Source organism: Carcharhinus amblyrhynchos, chromosome 22 (assembly GCF_965287045.1).
Source record: "Carcharhinus amblyrhynchos chromosome 22, sCarAmb.v2.hapA, whole genome shotgun sequence".
NCBI lineage: Eukaryota > Metazoa > Chordata > Chondrichthyes > Carcharhiniformes > Carcharhinidae > Carcharhinus > Carcharhinus amblyrhynchos.
Genome location: NC_137345.1, coordinates 38540219 through 38557576, shown reverse-complemented (window position 1 = coordinate 38557576; position 17358 = coordinate 38540219). Strand labels below are relative to the sequence as shown.

General features: G+C 43.5%; 1 protein-coding gene across 1 annotated transcript in view; it reads left to right on the top strand.

Annotated features, from left to right (window-relative positions):
- Positions 1–17358, top strand: part of LOC145356920 (synaptonemal complex protein 1-like) — a 144075-nt gene that overhangs the window by 50768 nt on the left and 75949 nt on the right. Inside the window, exon 5 of the mRNA XM_080209921.1 lies at positions 8767–8883. Coding sequence (XP_080066047.1) covers positions 8767–8883 — 117 coding nt within the window. The remainder of the gene's footprint in view (positions 1–8766; positions 8884–17358) is intronic.

Genomic DNA, 17358 nt, shown 5'->3' with positions numbered 1-17358 from the left:
AGTAGGTACAGAGGAGATATCAGAGGTAAGTTTTTCACTCAGAGGGTGGTGGGTGAGTGGAATCGGCTGCCGTAGGTGGTGGTGGAGGCAAATTCAATAGGGTCTTTCAAGAGACTTCTGAATTAGTACATGGAACTTAATAGAATTGAGGGTTACAGGTAAGCCTAGTAGGTATGGATATCATCGGCGCAACTTGTGGGCCGAAGGGCCTGTTTGTGCTGTAGTTTTTCTATGTTCTAATCACCCCTAAGCCTTCTATGCTCCAGGGGAAAAAGTCCCAGTATATCAAGCCTGAATTTAGCTTTAGCATTTTCCAGTTGCTAGGGCCCAAGGACCCACAGCATGAAATTTCTCCTCATTTGACATGGTCACTAAAAAAACTAGTTTGGTTACTGCTTAAAATAAAAGCACATTGAATAAGAGGTGTACTTCTGAGGTTGGGTTTGAGGTATGTTTTAGAGGACAAATACAGGATGCTTTATTTGACATTATACCTGACCTAGGAGCATCTGCTACAAGGTCTGCAATTCACTGCAACTGCTGGAATTGCACTGTATGTTGAAATCAAAAGTAGAATTCAATTTTGTTGAGGAATAAGTGAAGCAGTAGCAGCTTATTCACTGTAATGGGCAGGAAAATTGGGTCGGGTGTGCAACGGGCAGTCAATCAGTACTGTAAATTTTCCACACTGCCCCCATCGAATTTCATTTCCCCATCTCATGTCACTTTTCCTACACCTCTCCCCCTCCCTCTAATCACAGTCACCACAACATTAATTTGTTTCAGCTTCTTACAAACATGCTGATGTTAGTAACCACGTTCAATTTGAAGTTAATTTTTGTATTAAACAGCTGACTGAAATAATGGCCCAGATCTTCCAGTCACTATATCGTCAGAAACTGGACACACGACCCAAGATGTGCATCAGGATCCTGTGGAAGGCCTGACATACTGACCTGATTAGGAATTGCCTGTGAAGTTTCAATTTTTGGTGGGCAATTCCCTACTCCCCAGGACACTTCACTAATGTCTCTGACCCTGTGTTCAGGACTTGGGTCAGTTCCAATTTACTTACCCTGATAGTTATCCAAGAAAGGCTAGATAGATTAAAACATTGTCTAACATCCCCCCCTCCAACAAATCACTCACACTAACCACCAACTCCCTATCAAGAATACACCCCTGACTCCTCCAACCATCTTCCAAATTACTTCTGCTACTTCATCCACACTATCCATTTATCTCATTCATCTACTTCGTCCAACACCCATATACCATTCAATTATTCATCCATTTACACATTCACCCATTCACAATTCACTAATATTCATCCATTTGCGAATTCAAGAACGTTCACGCTGGACCATTAAACTTAGCATACAACAGCGAATGCTGTAAAATGGTGGGTCCTGTCTTCCCCCAATTCTACTGTGATCCAATAGAGTTCATTAACAAACCTTATTAGAAATATACTGCAATGCATTATTAAGCAAGGGCATTTAGAAAATTTATAATACAATCAGAGTCAATTGATTTATGAAGGGAAATCATGCCTGCCAACTTTCTTTGAGGATGTAGTGAACAGGGGCATAAAAGGAGAACAGTAGAAATAAGACGAATGTTATAGGGATCCCCCTGTAGAAAAGTCAGTGGCAAGCCATATAAATTTAAAAGAGGCTGTCCCACTGTGATAATACAATGGGGGCGGCCTTAATGAGATACTTACAGTCTTCCACTGCTCAGGTAAAATTATTACTGTCTCAAGAAATGCTGATCAACCTGAAAGGCAATAGTGGCCGCTCCTGGGAAGGAAAGCAGTCTATAGGAGAAGATTTATGGTGACTGAACTAAGAGGTAAATTTGGAGTTCTCAGTTGAGGAGGGAACCTTATGGCGTGTGGGAAGGTGAGCAGGGTGAGGATCGTCGGGTGTGGGTTCTGGCAGCCAAGGGTGGATTCACAAAGGGGGATATCATTTTGTGAGGGGTTCCCCAATGGGCACAGGGTACCTTGCCTTCCTCTTCACCTCAAATGGTGAAATAGCAGGCTGGCCTTCACCATTTTGTCCTAGCTACAAATGATGGGAGCAATCCTAAGCCCACGTTCACCGTCCATGGTGGCAGAATCTTAAGATCCAGACTTTGCAGTTTAGATTTTCCTGCCTCCCCTCCTTGCTGGCCAAGTCATCAGGTTCATACCCATAACAGGCATGGACCTGCTTTACATTGAGTTGAATATATTAACCCTCTCCCTTGCCAGATCTTGACCTACGCCATATATTGACACCACGCTAAGGTAACATCACATTGGCATGGTTTACAACAGGTTCACACAGATGCAAACCGCCCTTGGGGTTTCCCCTCAGTGTAAAGGTAAGTATAGTCCCCAGGGAGAGGGACATGGTCAGGCAGTGCCCCGGCAATGCCTCCTCCCACTGTCCCTTGGCACGGATTAGCACCATTCCCATGTCAACCTAGTAGTTTCAATCTGAGCCAAAGGGTAAGCCCCAGCAGGAGCCTCATGGGGGAGGTGGGGGGAGTAATTTAGATGCGGCCGTGGCTGGGATGCCGGCGATAGCTGTTGTGGGGAACGGGGTGGAAGATGTGGCTGCCAGCTCAGATTGTGGGGGATGGGGATAAAGGAGCTGATGATCAAGGGGGCAGGGGCCGTCTCCAATCCAAGTTGAGAGGAGAGCCTCATGGCAGGTGCTTGGGGAGGTTAATGCAGGCTATGATCGGGTGCCCCGTTGTCTGGGCAGCTGGGTTTTTCCAGTGTACAACTTCTATTCACCCCATGGACTGCCATTAGCAGTCTTAGCCTTTCCTCTTGATTTTGTAGCAATGCCTCATCTTTCATTTCCTCCCCCAACAGTATAAATATCTTCCATTTTCTGTGCCTTTTAGCTTTAACATAGGGTCATCTGGACTTGAAACATCACTCTTTTCTCTCCTTACAGATGCTGCCAGACCTGCTGAGATTTTCCAGCATTTTCTCTTTTGGTTTCAGATTCCAGCATCCACAGTAATTTGCTTTTATTTATGTGGGTGACTTAGAACCTGTTCAGCACAGTATTGAAGGTTGAATATAAACAAGGTTATTGAATCCAAGCACTGAATGACTGTAAAGCATGATTAGTCGCATGCATAATAACAACCTTAATTTGTATAATGCCTTTAATGTAAAAGAAAGCAACAAATGCTTTGCAGAAACATTGAAAAACAGATAGAAAATCTGGTGAACTGCTGTAACAACAATAATCTCTCCCTCAATTTGTTTGCTGGAGCAGAGGAGTGAAGGAGCAGAGAGAGAGATAAGAATTTACCTGTTAAAAACCTGTTTAAATAAGTTTAAAGCACTTTGTTCCTTGTAGAACTGTTTAAATCATTTAAAAGCATTTTTGTGGGCTTTTTGTATTTACCTCTTTAAGAATTCTGAGTGAGTGGATAGCAGGGAGTTGTGGACCAGCAAGCTTTAAATCAGCGCCAGGTTTAAAAAGAGGCCTGGTATAGACAGCGGGCAGCGTCGGAGCGGGCAGTGGAGTGAGAGGGAAGCAGAGTGAGCTATTAGGGCTTAATATCAAAAGGGCTTGGGAGAAAAAGGGCTAGGTAAGTGCGTGTGGAAATTTTCAATACTACTACAGTGAATAATAGAGGGGCATGTGATGTGTTGTTTCTGTATGATGTGGGAACTGGTGGACCCCGGGGTCCTTCCCAGTGACCATGTCTGCAGTAAGTGCAGGTTGCTGGAGGAGCTCCAGCTCAAGGTAAATGAGCTGGCCTCTAAGCTACAGACGCTGAGGCTCATCAAGGGGAGGGAGGGTGCCATTGTCAATGGGGTGCAAGTGACATCCACCCCCGCTAGACAGGATAACTCTAAGGTTCAGGAACAAGAGGGGGCTGCTGAGAGGAGGAAGGGGGGTGGGGAGCGGAGGCCTCAGCCTCTCAATCTGCATAACAGGTTTGAGGTTCTTGCTTCCAGTCTGGACGAGGACGAGGGCGGTGAGGTTGGTGAGCAAACTGCACACGGTACAGTGATGCAGCAGGACATAGGCAAGGAGAAGGTGAAAAGGAACATAGTAGTGATTGGGGATAGTGGGGTGAAGAGTATTGACACTGTCCTTTGTCACAATGACAAAGTGCACAGAAGGGTGTGTTGTCTGCCTGGTGCTCGGGTCCGGGATGTCGCATCTGGGCTGCAGAGGAACCTGGAGTGGGAGGGTGCGAATCCGGTCGTTATGGTACATGTGGGTGCCAACGATGTAGGCAAAATGCGAACTGAGGATCTGGGGAGGGAGTATGAGAAGCTGGGAATGGAATTAAAGAGTAGAACCGACAAGGTGGTTATCTCTGGGCTACTGCCTGAACCAAGTGCAGACGGACGTAGGGTTGATAGGATTAAGGAAGTGAATGGGTGGCTCAGGGATTGGTGTGGGAGGAATGGGTTTGAATTTATGGGGCATTGGCATCAGTATTGGGGTAGGTGGGACCTGTTCGGGCAGGATGGGGTTGGTCTGAACCGTGCTGGGACCAGAGTGCTGGCAGATAGAGTAAAGAGGACTGTAGACAGGGCTTTAAACTAATTGGGGGGGGGGGGGGGGGGGGGGGAGGGTGCGAGGATAGGTGACATTACGGGGTCTAAAGTTGAGGAGAGGGTACAGGTAAGGGAAGAGGCCGAGGATGTCCCAATAATAGAGGGAGTAGGGGGCGTGAGTATGGTTGGTGGCATTATGGCAAATAGGGTCCAGGTGAAGGCTGGGATGAGGGCACTTTATCTGAATGCACGAAGCATTCGGAATAAAGTGGATGAGCTGGTGGCGCAGATCGGCACAAATGGATATGATCTGGTGGCCATTACAGAGACGTGGCTGCAAGGTGACAGGGACTGGGAGCTGAATGTCCAGGGGTATCAAGTGTTTAGGAAGGATAGGCGGGAGGGAAAAGGGGGGGGTGTAGCTCTGCTGATTAAGGATAGCATCAGGGTGGTAGCAAGGGATGATATTGGAGCCAAGGTGCAGAAAGCGGAATCGTTGTGGGTAGAGATTAGGAACAGCAAAGGGAGGAAGACACTGGTGGGTGTCGTCTATAGGCCCCCGAATAATGATCTGGAGGTGGGGCAGGCTGTTAACGTGCAAATAAGTGTGGCGTGCAGGAATGGGACGGCCGTAGTTATGGGGGATTTCAATCTACAAATAGATTGGTCGACCCACGTTGGACGCGGTGGGCTCGAGGAGGAGTTCTTGGAATGCTGCCGGGATAGTTTCCTGGAACAGTGTGTGTTGGAGCCGACGAGGGAGCGAGCTATCTTGGATCTGGTGTTATGTAATGAGGCGGGTAGAATTAGGGAACTTGCGGTGAAGGATCCTCTTGGGGAGAGTGATCATTGTATGGTGGAGTTTCTGGTGCAGATGGAGGAGGACAAAGTGGGTTCCCGGACGCGCGTCCTTTGGTAGAACAGAGGGGAGTACGGTAGGATGAGAGGAGAATTGGCGAATGTGGACTGGGGGAGCGCGTTGGAAGGTAGGTCTGCTGAGGAGCAGTGGAGGATCTTTAAGGAGATCTTTCTTGGTGCTCAGCGGAAATTTATTCCGATGGTCAAAAAGGACAGTAGGAGGAGAGGTAATAAGCCGTGGATAACGAAGGAGGTGAAGGAAAGTGTTAAATTAAAAGCGGAGGCGTTTAGAGTAGCTAAGAGTAGTGGGCGAGAAGAGGATTGGGAGAGGTTTAAATGTCAACAAAGATTGACAAAGAAGTTGATAAAGAAGGGCAGGAGAAACTATGAAGCTGGGCTAGCGCTTAATATAAAAAAGGATAGCAAGAGTTTTTATAAATATATAAAAAGGAAGAGGCTGGCTAGGGTGAATGTTGGTCCCTTAGAGGATGAGAAGGGGGACTTAGTGGTAGGGGATGGGGATATGGCTGAGGTCCTGAATAACTTTTTTGTTTCTGTCTTCACGGAGGAGGACGTGAATAATTTGCCGGGTGTTAGAGATGGAAAGGTGGTAGGACTGGAGGGTCTTAATGACATTACTGTGACGAGAGAGGCAGTGCTCGACAGACTGGAGTGGCTGATGGTGGACAAGTCGCCAGGACCGGATGGAATGCATCCGAGGGTTCTGAAGGAAATGGCGGAGGTGATAGTGGATGCCTTGGTGGTTATTTTCCAGACGTCGCTGGATTCCGGGGAAGTGCCGGAAGATTGGAAAGCGGCTAATGTTACGCCGTTGTTTAAGAAGGGTGCCAGGCAAAAGGCAGGGAATTATAGGCCGGTTAGTTTAACGTCTGTTGTCGGTAAAATGTTAGAATCCGTCATCAAGGAGGAAATAGCGAGGCACCTTGAGATGAATTGCTTGATAGAGCAGACGCAGCACGGTTTCCTTAAAGGGAAGTCGTGTCTGACAAATTTACTGGAGTTCTATGAGGATGTGTCTAGGGCGGTGGATAGAGGAGAGCCGGTGGATGTGGTCTTTCTTGATTTTCAGAAGGCGTTTGACAAGGTACCTCACAAGAGGTTATTGCAGAAGGTCAGGGGACATGGAGTTGGGGGTAGGGTGTTAACGTGGATAGAGGATTGGTTGTCAAATAGGAGGCAGAGAGTGGGGGTCAATGGGTGCTATTCGGATTGGCGGATGGTGACTAGTGGAGTGCCCCAGGGGTCAGTGCTGGGGCCTCAGCTATTTACCATTTATATAGATGATCTGGAGGAGGGAACGGAGTGTATGGTGTCGAAATTTGCTGATGACACCAAGATTGGTGGAACGGCAAATTGTGCGGAGGGTGTGGAGAGTCTACAGAAGGATCTAGATAGGCTGGGCGAATGGGCCAGGAAATGGCAAATGGAATTTAATGATGGCAAGTGCGAGGTGGTCCACTTTAGTAGGAATAATGGTAGGAAGGATTATTACTTACGTGGCGAAAAACTGCAGCAAGCGACGGTGCAGAGGGACCTTGGGGTCCTTGTGCATGAGTCACAAAAACCCAGCTTGCAGGTGCAGCAGGTGGTCAGGGAGGCGAATGGGATGCTGGCCTTCATAGCGAGGGGGATTGAATATAAAAGTAGGGAGGTCTTGCTGCAGCTGTATAGGGCATTGGTGAGGCCGCAGCTGGAGTACTGTGTGCAGTTTTGGTCGCCGTACTTACGCAAGGATATTTTGGCCTTGGAGGGAGTGCAGCGGAGGTTTACTAGGCTGATACCGGAGTTGAGGGGGCTGAGCTATGAGGAGAGGCTGAATAAACTAGGCTTGTACTCGTTAGAGTTTAAAAGAATGAGACATATAAAATGATGAATGGGATGGATAGGATAGAGGTGGAGAGACTCTTCCCGCTCAGAAAGGACACTAGGACTAGGGGGCACAGCCTCAAGATAAAGGGGGGGGCGGTTTAGAACGGAGTTGAGGAGGAACTTCTTCACTCAAAGGGTGGTGAATCTCTGGAATTCTCTGCCCGTTGAAGTGGTGGAGGCTACCTCGCTAAATATTTTTAAGACGCGGGTTGATGGGTTTTTGATAAGAGAGGGGATTAAGGGTTATGGGGAGAGGGCGGGAATGTGGAACTGAGCCACGACAGATCAGCCATGATCTTATTGAAAGGCGGGGCAGGCTCGAAGGGCTAGATGGCCTACTCCTGCTCCTATTTCTTATGTTCTTATGTCAACAAAACAAAGGATATTGTCATTGATTTCAGAAAACGTAAAGGAGAACATGCCCCTGTACGTCAATGGGGACAAAATAGAATGGGTCGAGAGCTTCAAGTTTTTAGGTTTCCAGATCACCAACAACCTGTCCTGATGCCCCCATACCAACACTATAGTTAAGAAAGCCCAACAATGCCTTTACTTTCTCACAAGACCCAAGGAAATTTGGCATGTCAGCTACGACTCTCATGAACTTTTACAGATGCAGCATAGAAAGCATTCTTTCTGGTTGTATCACAGCTTGGTATGGCTCCTGTTCTGCCCAAGATTGCAAGGAACTACAAAAGGTCGTGAATGTAGCCGAATCCATCATGCAAACTGGCCTGCCGTCCATTGACTTTGCCTACACTTCCCCTGCCTCGGCAAAGCAGCTAGCATAATTAAGGACCCCACGCACCACAGACATTTTCTCTTCCACTTTCTTCCATTGGGAAAACGATACAGAAGTCTGAGGTCACATACCAACCAACTTAAGAACAGCTCTTCCCTGCTTCTGTAAACTTTTGAATGGACCTACCTCACATTAAGTTGATTTTTCTCCTACCTAGCTATGACTGAAACTGTCTTGCTCCCTTCTCTATAACGGTATGCTTTGTCTGTGTAATGTGCAAGAAACAATACTTTTCACTGTATGTTAATGCATGTGACAATAATAAATCAAATCAAATCAAATTGAAATGAGGAGTTTTTATGGTATGGCTAAATGCATGGTTCAAGATATATATTTTGAAAAGACTTTTGAAAGAGAAGAAAAATGGCAGAAAATTTAGATCAAAAATTCCAAGAAGTATGGCCATGGCAATTCAAATACCTGCTACCAATTGTGAATTAAAGGGAGACGTGATCTATCAGAGATCAGAGTGAAAGGAATAGTGTCCAGGAGTGTTATAGAGATTGCAGAGAGAGTGGATGAGATTTTAAAATGTATATTAGAAATGGATTAAGTGATAGTTAAGATAATTTACTTTCAAGTCGGATATGTGTATGTGTATTTGTCTTCACTAGAGAATTGTAGAATGATAAATAATATAATGAATTAGAACTTAATATTGATTAACAATGATTTTCTTTTTAAAAAGATAGAACAGTTGAATTTGGAACTATCAAGTCTCAACAAGCAATCTGAAGAAACTATTCAGAACCTTCAGAAGAAACTTGAAGAGGGGAAGCTTGACAATGAAAAATTAACTGAAGAGGTAATTCATGTTACATTATCTATAATTATCAATGCCACAATATTCTGGCCGAATTAATGCTGATTTTAGCAAAAATCATTGCAACAGCAAAAATAAATTAACATAAATCTGAAAATTTTCTTCCCTTCCATAATGGTTTGATAGGTCATAGACATAAGTGGAATGGACAGACAAGTGGCAGATGAAAATCATTGCAGAGAAATGTGATACAATTCTTTTTATTTGTCCATGGGATGTAGGTGGCGATGACTGGGGGCATTTATTTCTCATCCCTGAGGGCACTTAAAGTCAATGCTATTATTGTGGGTCTGGAGTCACATGTAGACCATGCAAGATAATAATGATAGATTTCCTTCCGTAAAGGACATTAGTGAACCAGATGGGCTTTTATGACAATCATTACATTGTTAATAGATGTTTAATTCCATATTTGTATTGACTTCAAATCTCACCATCTACCGTGGTGTGATTTGAACCTGGGTCCCCTGTATATTATCCTGGCTATCTGGATTACTAGTCCTGCAACAATACCACTATGCCACTGCCTCCCCGATTTTGATAGAAAGAAGATGGACAGACAATATAAAATAAAGGGTACAACAATATTAAATAATGGGTGCAGGAACAGAGAGACCTGGGTGTATATCTGTGTAAGTCATAGAAGGTGGCAGGACAGTTTAAGAGTGTGGTTAATAAAACATGAGGTGTCTTAGGCTTTATTAATAGGACATAGAGTACCCTGCTGATGATATATTTTGAGTGGGATTTTCCGGCCACACGAGCCCTAAAACTAGAAGTCCCACCTGAGGTCAACATACCTTTGAATGGTTTGCCCCCCCACCTGCTACGATTAGGTGGGATGGGAAAACTCCTCCCTTTATCTTTAAGGGGATCAGTTTAATGTTCAGTTCTTTTTTCTACAGTCAGCGTGTCTGGTAGAACTACAGCTCAGATACTGGGAAAGCAGGCTAATTACTCCTTTTAGCCATGCAGTGTTATTTAAGATGTGGAGATGTCAGCGTTGGACTGGGGTGGGCACAGAAAGAAGTCTCACAGCACCAGGCTAAAGTCCAATATATTCCGGTGATAAAGAAGGACTGTAAGAAAAGGGATAACCAGCTGTGGATACTGAAGGAAATAATAAAAGGAGAGTATTAAATTAAAATCCGATGCATACAAAACGGCTAAAAATAGTGGGGAATTAGAAGATTTAAAAAACAATAAAGGGGGACTAAGAAAGCGATAAAGAAAGGAAAGATAGAGTATGAAACTAAACTAGCTCTACATATAAAAAATGATAGTAAAAGTTTTTACAAATCTATAAAGAAGAAGAGACTGGCTAGAGTGAATGTTGGACCCTTGGAGGACGAGAGGGGGATTTAACGGTGGGAAACGAGGAAATGGCTGAGACTTTAGATAAGTTTTTTGTGTCAGTCTTCATGGAGGAGGACACAAATAGCTTACCGAATATTAGAGATAGAGGGTTGGTAGGAGATGAGGTCCTTAATACAATTAAGGTAGTGCTTGGTAGACTAACGAGACTAAAGGTAGACAAGTCCCCGGGACCGGATGGAATGCATCCCAGGGTTCTGAAAGAAGTGGCAGAAATAATAGCAGATGCGTTAGTAATTATTTATCAAAATTCACTGGACTCTGGGGAAGTGCCGGCGGTTTGGAAAACAGCTACTGTTACGCTGCTGTTTAAAAAAGGTAGCAGACAAAAGGCAGGTAAGTACAGGCCAGTTAGCTTAACGTCCGTAGTTGGAAAAATGCTAGAATCTATCACTAAAGAAGAAATAGGAGGACACCTAGAAAAGAACAATTTGGTCATGTTTAACGAATTTACTGGATTTTTATGAAGATGTGACTAGTGCGGTGGACAGAGGGGAACTGGTGGATGTGGTGTTTTTAGATTTCCAGAAGGCGTTCAATAAGGTGCCTCACAAAAGTTTGCTGCAGAAGGTTAGGGTACACGGAGTTGGGGGTAAAGTGTTAGCATGGATTGAGGATTGGCTATTGGAAGCAGAGAGTTGGAATCAATGGGTGCTTTTCTGGTTGGCAGTTGGTGACTAGTGGCGTGCTGCAGGGATCGGTGCTGGGGCCTCAACTGTTTACCATATACATAGACGATCTGGAGGAGGGGGCTGAGTGTAAGGTAACAAAATTTGCTGATGACACGAAGATGAGTGGAAAAACGAATTGCATGGAGGACGCGGAGAGTCTGCAGAGAGATCTGGATAGGCTGAGTGAGTGGGCAAGGACCTGGCAGATGGAGCATAACGTTAGCAAATGTGAGGTTATCCACTTTGTAGAAATAATAGTAGGAAGGAATATTATTTAAATGGTGAAAAGTTGCAGCATGCTACTGTGCAGAGGGACCTGGGGGTACTTGTGTGCAAATCGCAAAAACAGTCTGCAGGTGCAGCAGGTGATCAAGAAGGTGAATGGAATGTTGGCCTTTATCGCGAGGGGGATAGAATATAAAAGCAGGGAGGTCTTGTTGCAATTGTACGAGGCACTGGTGAGGCCGTAACTGGAGTACTGTGTGCAGTTTTGGCTCCCTTATTTGCGAAAGGATATATTGGCCTTGGAGGGAGTACAGAGAAGGTTCACCAGGCTGATACTGGAGATGAGGGGGTTAGCTTATGAGGACAGATTAAATAGACTGGGCCTGTACTCATTGGAGTTTAGAAGGCTGAGGGGGGATCTTAAAGAGACTTACAAGATAATGAAGGGGCTAGATAGGGTAGAGGTAGAGAGATTCTTTACGCTTAAAAAGGATACCAGAACTAGAGGGCTCGGCCTCAAAAGAAGCAGGGGGGTTGCAGTTTAGGACAGAGTTGAACTTCTTCACTCAAAGGGTGGTGAATCTCTGGAACTCTCTACCCATTGAAGTGGTGGAGGCTACCTTGTTGAATATATTTAAGTCACGGGTAAATAGATTTCTGATGGACAAGGGAATTAAGGGTTATGGGGAGAAAGTGGGAAAGTGGAACTGATCCACTTCAGATCAGCCATGATCTTATTGAATGGCAGGGCAGGCTCGACGGGCTAGATGGCCTACTCCTGCTCCTATTTCTTATGTTCTTAAATTTACTTGGTATCACGAGCTGTCGGGGTGCTGCTCCTTCATTAGATGAGTCAGCTCACCTGATGAAGGAACAGCGCTCCAAAAGCTCATGATACCAAGTAAACCTGTTGGACTTTAACCTGGTGTTGTGTTTATTTAAGAGAAAGCTAATGGGTTTTTGTTAGAAATGAAAAGGCCCCCTCCGGTATTTGGTTAAAAGGAATGGAAGATGGATTTAGGTATACAGGTCATGAGATAATGTGGTTAATGAGAAGAGCTAGGTATGTGGCTGAGATATAGAGATAGCTTTGTGTTCATTTTCTGGCTGGGGTTGTTTAAAGTCTGCAAGCTTCTCTGAAAATCAAAACCTCTCTGAAAACTTCAAGGGTGTTAACCCAATGTGTAGTAAGTGTGCCAGATTTACTAACTGTATTTAAATTGATATTTGAATCTAAAAGGACTGTTGCCTATTTGAAACTAAAATTGTGTTGTAAAAAATTAGAGCTGTTTCCTTTCTTTTTTTTAACTATTGTTCAGCTGCTTCATTTTGTTAGAATTACATTTCAACTGTATTATGAATAAAGCTTGTTAGGTAAAAGATTCCTAATTTGTCAGTAGAATTACTCCTGGAGTGAAGCATTCTATCCTCACATTTATGCCAAAATAGAAAAATTGTTGAAGTCTAGCCTGGCTTCACAATATACCTTGGGATTGGGTCCAGGACACTAACAAAAATTGGAGGCTCTATCCAGGATTAGAAGTATAATTCCTTTTTTTATTTACTTTGGGATCATTGAACTCAAAGACAGTGGGTGTTGAGGAACTGGTGTTTTCTTGCAGGTGTTGCAGTCGGCTAGTTTAAATAGGGAGTGCCTTGTGAACATGGCTCTTTCAGTGGCTAAAGATTTCTTAGTTGTGGAAGAGGTCATTCGGAGTGGTTTACAAAGGGTGGTTAAAGCAATGCTTTCGGATTTGGTGACCTGAAAAGGTGAGGAAGGCAGAGATAAGTTCCCTGATAGCTCAGCATTTAAATTTGCAAGCAACACAGTCTGAAGCATTGTAATTGATTAGAAATCAATTGCAAATGAGAAATGAATTCGTAGCAAATGAAAGGAAGAGAGCTTTTGAACTTTAGGAACGGAAAAAGAAAATCCAACTTAAAAATGTGAAAGAGAAAAGAGTTAAAACTGTGAGTCTGGCAGCAGAAATGGTGGATGATTTTGAATTAGTTCATATATCAAGGTTCAACATCAATTTTAATTTGTGAGGGATAGAAACTGGGGAAAAGAGAAATCTACAGGTGGTGAAGGCAAAAGAGGTCTTGTTGGAGATAATAAAGACAGTTTGTCTTAGGTTAAAAATGAAATAAGAAGGTGGAATAGACAGAAGAAACCTTAAATGTTTTCATTGTAATAAAGTTGGAACACAAAGTTGCATTGTTGATGGCTTAAGAAAATTACTGGGAAGACAGACATTGTAAAACAGATACTCCAGTGGGCTTTGTTAAATTGGCAAAGGAAACCATGCTTGAAGCTGAAGAGGCATAAAAGAATGTACTGTCTGTTCAGATGTTAGTTTATATGCAGCTGTCAGATCTTTTTAAAGATTTTATATATGTGGGTAAATTTTACTCATGTGTACACGGTGGAGTAGCTAAAGAGGTTAAGATCTTAAGGGATACAGGTGCAAGTCAGTCTTTGCTGGTATGAGATAAGGAGATATGTAGTAGGGAAGGGGTATTGCCAGAAAAGATGTGATATATGGAATTTTTGATGAAAGGACCTGTAAATTGAGGTTGGAGACTCCAATGAAAGCTAGTGAAATGGTAGTAAGAGTAACTGAGGAATTACCTTTTTTAAGGGGTACTGTTTACCCTGGGCGATGATATAGCTGGATCACAGATGAGAATGATACCTACTGTGGTTGGAAAGCCATTGGAAAATCAAACAACTGAGATATTTCAGGAAGCATATCCCTGGGATGTATCCCATCTGTGTGGTAACAAGATCACAAAGCCATAGGTTGAGACATGAGGAGGAGAAATCAAGGAGTAAAGTTAACGAGGCTGATGTTCTGTTATCAGAAACAATATGACCAGATGGCTGATAAAGAATAAAAACAGGTGGAGGATGAAGCAGGTATCTTTAGTTCAGGAAAGTTGGCAGAATACAACAGGAAGATGCAGAGATAAAGCAATTGTATCAGAAAGCATACGGAGGAAGAGAATCTGAATGTATACCGGAGTGTTAGTACTTTAGAAATAATGCCTTAATGAGGAAGTGGAGACCTTTACATATCCATGTGAATGAAAAATAAACAAAAAGTCATCAAGTTGTATTATCTGATGTTATAGAAAGGGGGTTTTGCGAATAGCACATGAGGTTCAAGTAGGAGGCCATTTAGGAGTAGGGAAAACTCAAGCGAAAATACAACACTTTAATTGGCCTGAACTTCATGAGAATGTGGTTGAATGTTGCCATGCATGTCACACATTTCAGGTATTAGGAAATCCCTAAGTAGTCATCAAACCTTAATACCCATTCTGACATTTGATGAACCTTTCACTAGGGTCACAATTAATTCTGTGTGACCCCTGCTTAAAATTAAAAGTGGGAATCAGTATTAGTTGACCATAATGGATATGTCCAGTAGATTTCTGGAGGCCATTTCATTACATAGTTTTACAGCTGAAAGGATTCATAGGATCCCTGCAGTGCAGAAGGAGGTTATTTGGCCCATTGAACTTGCAGCGGCAATAATTCCACCCATGCCTTATCCCTGTAACCCCACATATTTACCATGCTAACCTCTGACACTAAGGGACAATTTACCATGTCTACTCCATATAACCCACTCATCTTTGGAGTGTGGGAGGAAACTGGAGCACCTGGAAGAAACCCATGGAGACACAGGGAGAATCTGCAAACTCCACAGTCACCCAAATCTGGAATTGAATCCAGTCCGTAGTACTGTGAGGTAGTAGTACTTATTACCGTGCCACTGTGCCACCCAATTGATTGTAGAGGATTTACTTAAATTTCTTACCAGATGTAGACTGTCCATAGGAATTCAATCAGATCAGTGACCAAATTTTGCATTCAAGTTATGGACAGCTTAGGAGTAAAGCAATTTAAATCATCCAGAATTGCAGGGAGCATAAAAACAGTGGCATCAAACTATAAAGATCATGTTAAGGGCCTATAGTCAGCATTATCCAGAGCATTGGGATAAAGGAATTCCATTTGTACCTTTTGTAATTAGGGATGCACCAAATGAATCAACTAAATTCAGTCCATTCAAATTGATTCTTGGTCATGTGGTTACTGGACCACTTAAATTGATCAAAGGCAAATTGATGAGTCAGCATTTTGAGACTACATTGTTGCACTATATGTCAAACTTTACAGAGAGATTAACTAGGGCTATTGAGTTGTCTAGACAGCATGAAAGGAGCATAGCATGTTATGAAAATAGAAGCAGACAGGAAATCAAAAATCTGTAGTTTTGTTTGTGGGGTGAAAGTATTAGTACTATTACCAGCTGTAGGTGAACGATTAAAGCAAGTTTTAGCAGGCTTTATCAAATTGAAAGTACATTCAGTGAGGTGAATTGTTTGTGAAGAATGCCAGATAGAAGGTAAACTCAAGTGTGCCATGTGAATTTGCTCCAAAGCTATTTTGTTAGGGAATTAAAGCAGAAGGAGAATGGTGTTAGTTGTGACAACTCAGATCCAGATTCTGATTTTGACATTCTTCAAATTAGTTTGGACAATGAGAAAGTAATCAGAAATTAAGTTAAATTACTGAGTTACCTTCTGGAGGAAAATGGAAGTAACCTGAAAGAGTTATTACAATCATATAGAGCTACATGTGGGAACAAACTGGAAAGTACCAAAGTAATTGTGCATGATGTAGATGTAGGAAATGCTGTTCCAATTAAGCCACACTTGTATAGGCTCAATCCACTAAAGTTGGCATAGTTCAAATTGAAATTGAAAGCTTGATTAAGAATGATATCAGTGAAGTGAGTTGCAGTGATTGATTTGATTATGTTTGATTTATTATTGTCACAGTGAACAGTTTGTTTCTTGCATGCTATACAGACAAAGCTTAGCATTCTTAGAGAAGGAAATGAGAGACTACAGAGTGTAGTGTTACAGCCATAGCTAAGGTTTAGAGAAAGAGCAACTTAATGCAAGGTGGGTCCATTCAAAAGTCTGATGGCAGCAGGGAAGAAGCTGTTCTTGAATCAGTTAGTACCTGACCTTAGACTTCTGTGTCTTTTTCCCGATGGAAGAAGGTAGAAGAGAGGATGTCCAGGATGCATGAGGTTCTTAATTATGCTGGCTGTTTTGCCGAGGCAGCGAGAAGTGTAGACAGAGTCAATTGGTGGGAGGCTGGTTTGCGTGATAGGTTGGGCTACATTCAACAACCTTTTTGTAGTTTCTTGTGGTCTTGGGCAGAGTGTGGTGAGAGTCGTAACTGACATGCCAAATATTCTTAGAGTTCTGAGAAAATAGAAGCATTGGTGGGCTTTCTTAACTAGCGTTGGCATGGAGGGTCCAGGACAAGCTTTGGTGATCTGGATACTTAAAAACTCGAAGCTCTCGACCATTTCTATTTCGTCTCCATTGATGGAAACAGGGGCATGGTGTTGAGGATGATCATGGAGGAGGTGTTGTTGCCTATCCTTACTGATTGTGGTCCATAGGTTAAGTTGTTCAGGATCCAGTCGCAGAGTGGGGAGCCGAGGCCCCGGCCACAGAGTTTGGAGATGGGTTTCTTGGGAATAATGGTGTTGACGGCTGAGCTGAAGTCAATAAATAGGAGTCTGACATAGATAGGTGTCTTTGTAATCTAAGTTTTCCAGGGTTGAGTGCAGGGCTGGGGAGATTCTGCTGTGGACCTGTTGCGGCGATAGGTGAAGTAGTAGATCCATGCAATCCGGATGGCTGGAATTGATTGGAGTTCATGTGGTGGCACAATGGTTAGCATTGCTGCCTCACAATGCCAAGATCCTAGGTTCAATTCCAACCTTGTGTCACTGTCTGTGTGGAGTTTGCACATTCTCCCTGTGTCTGCATGGGTTTCCCCCGGGTGCTCCGGTTCCCTCCCTCAGTCCAAAGATGTGTGAATTAGGTTGATTGGCCATGCTAAATTGACCCTGCTGTCAGGCATATTAGGAGGGTAAATGCATGGAGTTATGGAAATTGCACCTGGGTAGGATTGTGTTTGGTACAGACTCGATGCGTCGAATGGCTTCCTTCTGTACTGTAGGGATTCTATGATCTATGATCATAGTGATGGCACCAAAACCCAATGGTACACGACAATCAGGTGGGCACTATAGAAATGTCAATGCGAGTAGAGCACCTGCCTCTGCGATGGCAGAGGTCCGAAAATGGC